We start from the raw sequence: 10430 nt of genomic DNA, 5'->3' as shown, positions 1-10430 counted from the left end.
ATATATACATATCTACTTGAACGGGAAAACGCAAATAAGCTTTTGGTTTTTGATTGGTACCTGAGTCGGTTCGATCGGAAAACTCAGTTGCGAGAGAAGGGATGAACTCAGTGGAAGGTTTAGTGACTCAAATCCAGGGGCTATCAAGCACTGCCTCCGATGTTTCAGTGCTGCAAAATTTGCTAAAACAAGCTGATGAATCGCTCCATGCCGAGTCCACTCGGTTGTTGCCTTTTCTCGACCAACTCGACCCTTCCAAGCACTCTCTCGGTTACCTCTATTTCATGTGAGTTCCTTTTCAGTTTGGGTCTTTGATTAAAATGATAAAGAATCGATCTTTCTATGTAAAGCTTCGAGAAAGTTTATATTTTTTTATGGGCGGGTGATCTGGGTATGTTTAGAATCTGATGTTCGGTTGCCGAGAACAGAAGAGAAAGTGGAGGAAATTGAATCTTGGGGTTCTTTGGTGACATCCCCACCCTTCGTTTTATTTTTTTGGTCTAATTAGTTTCTCTTTAACTTCTTCGTTAAATATAAAATCTGGAATTTTGATTAACTAATATAGACCTTGTAATTTCTTAGAAAAATAAGAATTATGAGTTTTAATGGTGAGTTTTCTTAATAATTCAACAGAGAGGCATGCACTGCTGGTCCGGTTACAAAAGAACAAGCTAGTACATTTGCGTTAATCATTGCCAGATTGATCAGTTCATGTGTTGCTGATCAAATTCGGTTGGCGCCTGATAAGTGTACTACTCTTTACTTTGTATCGAATTATTACTGACAGTGGCAAAGTTTTTGCTTGTTGGGTTGTCAATAATTGTTGATGTTGATTTTAATTTAATTGGCAGTTATATCTGTTTGTAAGAGGTTCAAGGACCAAGTTCTGTTGCTTGAGGAGCCCTTGCGTGGTGTGGCTCCAATGCTGACTGCTATTCGTAAGCTTCAGTCTTCCACGGAACATTTGACTGCTTTACATCCGGAGTTTCTTTTGCTTTGTCTGCTGGCAAAGTGCTACAAAACTGGTCTTTCCATTCTAGAGGAAGATATTTTTGAGGTTGATCAGCCGAGGGACCTTTTTCTCTATTGCTATTATGGGTGGGTTGCCTCTCAAGCTATTCTTTCAATTTGCTTACTATAATGTGCATTTGAGATGCTTAGTTCTTAGGAGCTCATATTTTTTCCATTTAGACTAGTAATCTCTAACAAAATTAGGTTCTTTCTAGAGGTGCATGTTACATCTAACATTTTCTTATTTCATTAAGAAATTTTATTTCTGTTTTTGCATGAATCGAGTAGCATAATCATATTATCTACTGAAGGAGAAAGATGTCACACTTTAATAATTGATTTAATTAAATCTTGAATGCTACGTTATTCTCCTTGATTTGACTATTTCACTGGTTTATCATCATCGCGGGGAATCACTGATTGGGTTTCACATTTGGCATCATGACAGGGGAATGATTTGCGTTGGACAAAAGCGATTTCAGAAAGCATTGGAACTTCTACACAATGTATGTTGTTCCTTTCCAGCTCTGTCTGTTCATTATTGGTCAGCTACTAAAAAAATGGTGATATGACTTACTATTATCCTAATTTTTTGTTTGGTTTACGGTAATTGTCTAGGTTGTGACTGCTCCTATGTCTACCATCAATGCTATAGCTGTTGAGGCTTACAAAAAATACATATTGGTCTCTCTTATTCACCATGGACAGGTATGTTATGCACTTCTAACTTACATTGTATTATGAATTATGAATGTATGGAAAATTGATTTTCAATTTGGAAGCTGTGATTTTGAAAGGTGAATAGTTTCACCATTTAGACAAAATTTTTACATGTGAGTTCGTCTTGGCTCTTCTTCATTTCTAAACGGTGATTTTCCCCATGGTTTTCCATTCTCTTGGTTACAGTTTTCTACCAGTCTCCCTAAGTATGCTGCTTCAGTAGCTCAGAGAAATTTGAAGAACTTATGTCAGGTAATGATTTTGAACTTAAAACAAAAACACCACTTATAGCCTTGTACCTACATAAAGAATGAACCATTTTTACTTCATCAGTTATTTTTTGTTGTGTTTAATAATTAACTGCTTATTGTCCCTTGAGTAGCCATATGTCGAACTGGCAAATAGTTATAACAATGGGAAAGTTGCAGACTTAGAGACATATGTACAGGCAAACGAGGAGAAATTTGAAAGTGTGAGTGCTGTATCAAATTTTAGCCCTACTCTTGTGCCTTATATGTTTGACCAGCTGAAAGAAGCTTTGTTCTCTTACCAGGACAACAATCTAGGATTGGTGAAGCAGGTTATCTCATCTATGTATAAGCGAAATATCCAGAGGTTGACCCAGACGTATTTAACTCTCTCCCTTCATGACATAGCTAGCACAGTGCAACTGAATAGCCCTAAGGAAGCGGAAATGCATGTCCTACAAATGGTAAGTTTGGATTCTGTTTCAGTTAATTAAGACTGCAATTATATTATCTGTTTCACATTTGCATTGTTGACATTTTAATGTCAACTTTTAGATTCAAGATGGTGAGATCTATGCAACGATCAACCAGAAGGATGGGATGGTTAGATTCCTAGAGGATCCTGAGCAATATAAGACCTGTGACATGATTGAGCGTATTGACTCATCAATCCAAAGGTACACTCTATGGAATAGACACCACCGTCCTGTTTTATTTTAATAGAGAATTTTGTATTGTTTATGACTATACTTGTTCATACATGCTGTGTTTTCCAATATTGCAATACTTTATTATAAGTGTTATCAATTGCAATAGTGCTTCAAAAAAGAGTTACAATTTATGATGTCAACAATCATGGGGACATGTTGCAGAACACTGGTGATTATTTATCTGGCCCCTTATATTTTAAAAATTGGCTCGGCTTCATTATGAATAAAAGCATTATTAAAGGTTTTTTTTTTTTTTTGTATTCCGTTGCAGGTTGATGACCCTCTCAAAGAAGCTAACTTCTATGGATGAACTTATGTCATGTGATCCATTGTATCTAGCAAAGGTGAGCTTGCCATTTCCATTCGTCAAAAGATTTTAGCCAAGAATGTTTATGAACCATTGAGTGGTAACTAGACAATGCCTTTCTATGTTCAGGCGGGCAGAGAGCGACAAAGGCTTGACTTTGATGACTTTGACACTGTTCCTCAGAGGTATAACATGTGAGTGGTTGTTACTCCCAGCATCTGGAGTAGAAGTGGTAGAAAGATGCTAGGCCTACAAATTTATTCTTCTATTAGCTCTTAAGTTGTTCAAAGAGGTGGCAAATTTTCTTATGTGGTTTTGCTCACCTAATCTGTGGATGTGTTCTTATTAAAGTGGGATTAGGGTACAATATGATGGAAGAGCAAGCTTTGGCAAGCTACTTAAATAGATTCTGCTTTCCCTTGCTGTCTTTTCTCACTCTTTTCCCCCATGAAAATTAAGAACAAGAGTGCTTAACGCCGATTCATTTGGTTGAGCAATGGAACAGTTTGAACAACCAAATTCACCACGAGGCCCAAGTATTTTTCATATTTAAGTGCCATTTTTTGCGTTGAAAAATTTCATGCACATAGAAAGACATAAAGGACAGGGAGAGGCTGCATTGTTAGTATCGCAATTTTTATATACAAAATGTGTTGAATGCTACGAGCCAATGCCAGAGTGGAAGTGATTCAAACATGCATGAAAATCTTTTGTTTAGTGTTTAAAAATTGATCTCTGATACTGAATAACAGACAAAGCCGGTACAAGATGTACAAGGGAATGCCCCAAGGAAGAAAAAGATATAGAACTCAAAAAGAAAATGGCACTGTAATCAGCTTTCAACACCAACCTAATGCAAAACAAAACCATGATACACTAGAAAAACAAACCATAATCAGCTCTTTGTTTCATCGGGCCAAAAAACAGGATGACAATGTCAACTGATCTTGATGCTTCTATCTTTACACAGCATGTGCCATTCCTGAAGCACTGCCGCTTGAAGAGCCCGGTGCTCAGCTTCTTCTGCCGTTAGCTTTGAAAGAGTGGAAGGTCCTTTAGGTTTACCGTTCTCCTCACCATCTTTATTCTGCTCCGCATCTTCCTCCTTTTTCTCTTCATCCTCCTCTTCATCATCAGATTTTGGAGTTTTCTTTGGTTGCGCAGCCTTTAACAAGGCTATCCGTTCCATTGAAATTCTAAGCCTCTCAGCAGCGGCCACCTTCACTTCATCTTCAGGCATGTACTCCACACCGCCATCGGTCAGGTCATCCAACCAGCCTTGTGGATCTGATTCAATCTGTTTAGTAATTGAGGCATCAGAAGCTCGGACTACAAATTTGCACATCATAGTTGTTGTCTCATCACCCAAGTCCACATTTCTGCTCACTTCACTGGCTCCAAAAATCATCATACCCAAGAAGCCTCCATGCCAAGTTTTTGCAGCATAACATAGCTGTCACAACCCACAAGTGGGGAAAAATGAATAGCAATTTTGTCAGGCAACAAAACAATCAATATGTTGAAACAACTTCATTGAAAGAAAGAAAGAAATTCTAGCAGATATGATCCTCGCAAATACTTCCAAATTTATAATTTTCCAATAACTGCAGTGAGTACAAGACAAGTCTCAGCAAAAAAAAGAATTTCATGGAAGAATGCTTGAATATATTCACAAAAACATTACTCAGAAGGGCAGAGACCCAAGAAATATACCAACACATACATGTGATCAGCTAAAATATCAAGAGATTGAACACTACCTGAAACCCAGCCACAGTGCGGATGATGTGCGAACAAACTCTGTGAAAAGGCTTGGAATACAACGATTTCAGTCCACTCAAAAATGGAGAAGACCCATACTGCTGCGCAGCAGTAGCCTTGAAGCCACTTCCTTCATAAATGTATGTGCCAGTATATTCCACGATAGCTGGCAAACTAGGCCACAGACGGAAAAACTCAACAGGTGAAATTTTATGTGGCAAGAGAAGCTCAGTCAGCGGAATTTTGTAAGGCTGACATCTCAAAATCACAGGTTCTCCCAGTTCTGGCCTTAGGCTTCTCTTTTGCCTAATAATTTGTGGATCCTCCTCAGCATAATCACCTTCATAATCTCCTACACCACCACTTCCATAGAATGGGTAGTATAAGACTTGAACCCAAAAGCCACATCTTTCAAAATGAGAAACACCTACTGTCACACTGCAAAGTACTGGATCCTGTAAAGAGAAGACAAGATTTTCCCAAGCTGAGGTAGAATAGGTGCATTTGAAAGCTTAGAATCAGATAATTGACAGGAAAAAAATAATTTATTTACAAAGATGAAAAAGGAAACCTGCGAAACAAGATTACGCAACTGTCGTACTGCTTGAGGAGACCCATCCATAAAATACAAAGAACCAGATAAACCAACCCTAATATCAACACGATTTAGTTCCAGTTCAGTCAAATTAAGAACCTGCAAAATTCACCAATCAGCCAAGGGAATCTCATCAACAGGCATCATGATGATAGCCAGTAAAACAGCAACACAAGAAAATAATAGGCATTAAGTACAGATACTGTATTCAGATTTTTGTGCCTGGTCAGGAAAAAGGGATTTGTATTTTCAAAAAAAAAAAAAGAAAAAGGGATTTCTAGCATGTAACACAAATGATTTGATCATTTGATCAAACTATAGCCTAACTTATGGGATCTGTAAAATATTGATTCATAACTCAAATATGTCAAGGTTGTCAGCAGTAGGTTGAAAGTAAAAGCATGAAAATTTTCGACTACAGACAGTGATCCACTATCAAACAAATAAATAAATGCATCTTGCACAACTGCATAACCTCCAACTAAAAAATTGCTACTTAAATGTGTAGAATCTATTTTACCACTTAGAAATTCCTCAACTTAACCTGTGATGACTCTGGAAAGTCCAATATCTCTGGCATTAGATTTAGATAATTTTCAAGTTTCAAGAAATTAAGCAGGCTATAGTCAACATATGCTTATCATATCCCTCACTTCAAGAGGAGCTACAAACTTGTGTTACCTCACATCACATAGCAACTACAGAGAAGGGTTTAAGAAGCATAGAAAATAAAAATAAATAAAGAGTTTGAACCTTCAGATGCAGACTGATCCTTCCATCTCCTGCATCTGCCAGATGATAGGCCTCAATGTAGCAAGGATCACTGCTACCAGTCAAAGTATGAGCAGTTGGAGGAACCTTGAGTGATGTTGAGTCAATTCCCTTTGTTAGCAACAGTGTTAATTCACTAGGGTCTGGCCTCCAAAGCTCCAAAATGGCCTTATGAACCAACCCTTCCAATTTTCTGTCTTGGGCAGCTGATACTTCATAAAACTGAACAGTAAGTTTATGGTGGCTAAATGGGTAATCTCCTCTGGCTTCACTAACCCCTGCCCACCTGAAAAAGAAACATGCTCGATCTCACTTTGGTTCATAAGAATGCAGATTACGTACAAAGATCTATTTTTCCTTTTCATTTTAAGGCTGGGGAAACATGTAAGAAAGAAGCTACTTCAGATGAACTAAGTTTGACAAGGTACTTGCAACAAAGATGGAAATAACATCTGCTGATAAGCAAAAAATCTATGCCTACAGCCATCACTGCTTATCACTAAACATGAAGCCTTTCACCAAACTTGCAGTCCATCCCAATTCAACCCAAAAGACTAAAAAAAAGCAATGCTGTCTGAGGGGGCAGTCAAGCACTAATGCTAAAGAAATATCCTCTATGCTATGCTTCATTATTATGCGCATCAAAAACCATCAGACTCATGTTAATATTTAGAGCTATTGACATCATCCTCACCTGCTTTCAGGGTGGCTAGAAACATATTTAATTCTCTGCAATATCATACGGCACTGATGCTTGTTGACAGAATCAGCCAAGCCATTGGTTCTGAACTCCTCAAGCTCCTTTGTTAGTAACTGCCCAGCCCTAGCATGGCGTGATCCCAGCCGCTGAGCACAGAGAAGAACTGCCTGAACATCTTGAGGCCTATTTGTTGTATTTGCAGATGAATCTACGTTGAAGAGGACCTTGTGAATATTTGACACGATAATGTTTAGAGGATCCTCAGGATCATCAGCAAGCAGTGGATCCAGACCTTCTAGGTCTATGTGTTCTGAAATAGCCCAAAGAAGACGTGCACATATTCTCGGGGTATTCACCTACCGATTGGACAAAGGTTTAAGATGAAAAAGCACCAAGAGACCAAAGATGTTCATAGCTCAACAATAATAATAATTAGGCCTAAATACCCTTGGAAACTATAATTCTAGTTTCTCAACTTATCCCTCCACCATGAATATTAAACACCATATTGGAAAAAGAAAAAAGCTATTTGCACAACGCAATCTTGTAAGATAGAGAGTGTAGCATGTAATTTTTCTATAAGATCTCACATACCTCACGTAGATCTTTTACAAGATCACGTTGCAAGTTCTGTAATCTTGTCTCATTTAAAATTTGATCTTGGGAAGCCCCATCTTTGACTCTTTTCACACCTCCCCTAGTGTCGTAAATATGGCAGAGCCGAACAAGCAGTTTCAAATAGCAATCGATTGCATAAGTCCTTCGATCACAATCCCATTTGACACAAGGCCTGCAAACTTCCACCACTTCCAGAGCAGTCTCTGTCCAGTTTAATGCACCATAGCCTGTTCCATATGCCAAGGCTCCGATCACTCTGCTCTCCATACCTGAGTTCTTTTGTTCAGGTAAAGGTAGAGACAACTGGAAGCAACTTTCCACAAGAGTTGCCACCAACTCCTCTCTGAACAAGCTTTTACTAGTTACATTATGAAGATCATCTTTTACTCTAGCATCCTCAAAAAGAGACGCTATATCAGTTCCTGCAAGAGGTTTCTGACCTCTTCGGACGCTTTCTTTTGCAAAGAGATCAACACATAAAGCTGTCCGACAAATACAGGCTAAAGCATGCATTCGGTCTGATTCTGCTCTCAAGTTTCTTACCATAAGAAGCAGTCTCTTGAACAATGAAACCTTCAAGCAAAAGTTTAGCATATGAGGCCATGTTCAAAACTATAACCTTTGAATGGAAATTGAAGAATTCTACATCATGTTTAAACCTAAAAGTTTTGAGTCTAGGCAATTGACACCCATTTTGCATTACTAAATACTAACAAATGTCAGTTCATACACATTGTCTTGTAAGCAGCACCAAGCACAAACACTGCAAAAACATTTCAGAAGTCACCTCTTAAAAGTCACAAAATAACAAGCCTGACTTCCAACAAAAAAAAGGCAATGAAGAAACATCTAAGGACAGACACAAGTCATTTCAGCAGAAGGAAGAACTATCCTTCAACAATGCAGCTTAGTTATTCACTACCCCAGTAACATGCAACTCTAACAAATATACACTCAATGGCACAGGTAAACTTGAAACATTCTCACCAATACAACTCCATCAACTCACAATGTCAATGATGCGCAGCCCTATCTCATACACATTAAAAACACCTTATTTAGCTTATGCGAAAACCAAAAAATAAATCAAAGCACAGGCACCTGCATATGAAGATCAAGCAGATGAAGATTAGTAACAACAGCTCGAACAATACTCTCTCTAGCAGAAGCAAACTCCTGTCTATCCCAAAGTGTCAAAATGGCAATAATTGACTGTGAAGCCCATTCCGGCTTCCCACCAGGCACATCAGCCAAGTACAACATATTAATCCCAACTTCAAAAATCAATGCCGGTTCCAATGAAGACGCCAAAAATGGAGCCAAATGAGTAACCAAATCTGAAACCCCAACTAATTTCTCCGCATTTGAATCCACCACAGTCCCATTCACTTTAGTGCCCTTCGAAATCTTCCTTATCACTTCCAAACCCCCCGAAGCAACCGCCTTTACTGCATAAACTAACGGAAAAACCGTTGCTCGAAAGCTCTCAACGGGCAAAATCAACGACCTTGCCATTAAAGCGCTGCGTTTGTTCCAAACAAAGTCAACCATTGAAGAAACCCAATTAGACCTTATAGCTAAAGAATTTTCACTATCTACAAGCTTATCACCAGCTAATCTGCTCATTCTTTTCGAGTCAAATTCCTGAAATAATCTTCCAACGGATTCAAATGCCACCTTCGAAACCGTGTCGGATCTATCCAACATATTAAGCCCAATCCGGGCCCACCAAGCTGAAACCTTGTCGAGAAGATTAACATTGTTTTCACATAGCGTTACGAGGTCGTCCCTAGCGAGGACACAACCTAGAGTCTCGGTGATGGAGAACCGGAGGCTATCGGAAGGAGAATCGAAACAAACGGAGATCTCGGCGTTCACATCGGAGATGAGTTTGGAGAGTGAATAAGAAGGGATGGCGGCGAGGATAGAGACTGCGGCAGCAACGACTTCGGGGTCGGGGAAGTGCAAGTCATTACGTATGCCGATTGAGACGGAATCCCAAAGGTCGGCGGTTAAGCGAGTGGATCGGATTAGGTCGAAGGCGAGCTTTTTGCAGACGGCAGAGGCGGGGGCGGCGACAATTTCTTCCACGGCGGATTTGGCTATTACGGAGATATCCCGTCCGGCGGCGGATTGCTGGAGGGCGGAGAGGAGAGCGCCGGATTGACGAAGGGCGTCGTTCGAACGGAGGTCCGCTTGGATCTGAGCAAAAAGAATATCCATGAACAATTTTAACTATTTAAAAAGCAAAAATATAGAATTTCTTTGGGTTTTTTTAAAGGGACATTGGGGAGAATTTCCAATTCTTAATTGAAAATCAAAACCTCTGGTTTTGAATAGTAAGTTTGGAAACAGATCGAAGAAGAAAGTGATGAAAACGAAATGAAAACGTTGGCAGTTGAGACTTTAGTTAATTAGCTGGGAGTCTGGACAGGACTGGCTAACTAAACTCGGCAGAGCGCCGGTGAGTTGATTTTGGGACTTTCTTTTGGAGGAAAGTAAAAGGCCCAATTTAGTTCTTTTTGGGCCTTTTGGTCCAATCTGATCTTATCTTTTGGGCCGGTTCAAGAATGAAGAAGAAGATTGAAGCCCAAACTAAACAAGTTTATAACCAAGTTTATAACTAATTAATTAATATTTGGATTATTATTCTATACATTGTGTGGAAAAGTTTTTAAATACTATAGGCAAGAGAAAAATGTACGACATTTTTTTACTTATCATTTTAATAATTTATTACTCATTTCGTCCCATTATATTTGTCTTTTATTGATTTTTCTAGTCAAATAAATTCATTTTTCACTATTTATTTTTTAAAAAAAATTATAAAATATTTTTTTTAAAAAAAAATAAGATTTGCAAATTTTGAATTTTAATCTTTCAAAACAGATTGTTGAAATTTTAATTTTATATAACATAATTGAGGATTTTATAATCAAAATAGAGTTCATTTGATAAAAAAGTCAAATAGAAATAAAGAAAATGAGAC

The 10430-nt window shown here is 38.4% G+C and overlaps 2 protein-coding genes across 2 annotated transcripts; one reads left to right on the top strand and one right to left on the bottom strand.

Annotated features, from left to right (window-relative positions):
* Positions 1-17: 17 nt before the first annotated feature.
* COP13 (Proteasome component (PCI) domain protein) lies at positions 18-3419 on the top strand. Its single transcript, XM_021443430.2, has 11 exons — positions 18-286; positions 634-749; positions 852-1098; positions 1460-1517; positions 1630-1719; positions 1918-1983; positions 2114-2203; positions 2285-2443; positions 2535-2656; positions 2961-3033; positions 3126-3419. The coding sequence occupies exons 1-11, from the start codon at positions 102-104 to the stop codon at positions 3192-3194; spliced, it is 1275 nt and encodes a 424-aa protein (XP_021299105.1). The 5' UTR covers positions 18-101; the 3' UTR covers positions 3195-3419.
* A 265-nt stretch (positions 3420-3684) lies between these two features.
* On the bottom strand, positions 3685-9884 carry TPLATE (ARM repeat superfamily protein). The gene is made up of 7 exons (XM_021443343.2): positions 8543-9884; positions 7418-8014; positions 6818-7179; positions 6106-6409; positions 5329-5451; positions 4757-5212; positions 3685-4449 (listed from the first exon to the last, which is right to left on the bottom strand). The coding sequence occupies exons 1-7, from the start codon at positions 9662-9664 to the stop codon at positions 3934-3936; spliced, it is 3480 nt and encodes a 1159-aa protein (XP_021299018.1). The 5' UTR covers positions 9665-9884; the 3' UTR covers positions 3685-3933.
* Positions 9885-10430: the final 546 nt, after the last annotated feature.

The sequence above is a fragment of the Theobroma umbraticum genome, unplaced genomic scaffold (assembly GCF_002168275.2).
Source record: "Theobroma umbraticum cultivar Fairchild unplaced genomic scaffold, ASM216827v3 scaffold_239.0, whole genome shotgun sequence".
Lineage (NCBI taxonomy): Eukaryota > Viridiplantae > Streptophyta > Magnoliopsida > Malvales > Malvaceae > Theobroma > Theobroma umbraticum.
Note: the sequence above shows the minus strand (reverse complement) of the source record. Positions and strands in the feature narration are given on the sequence as shown.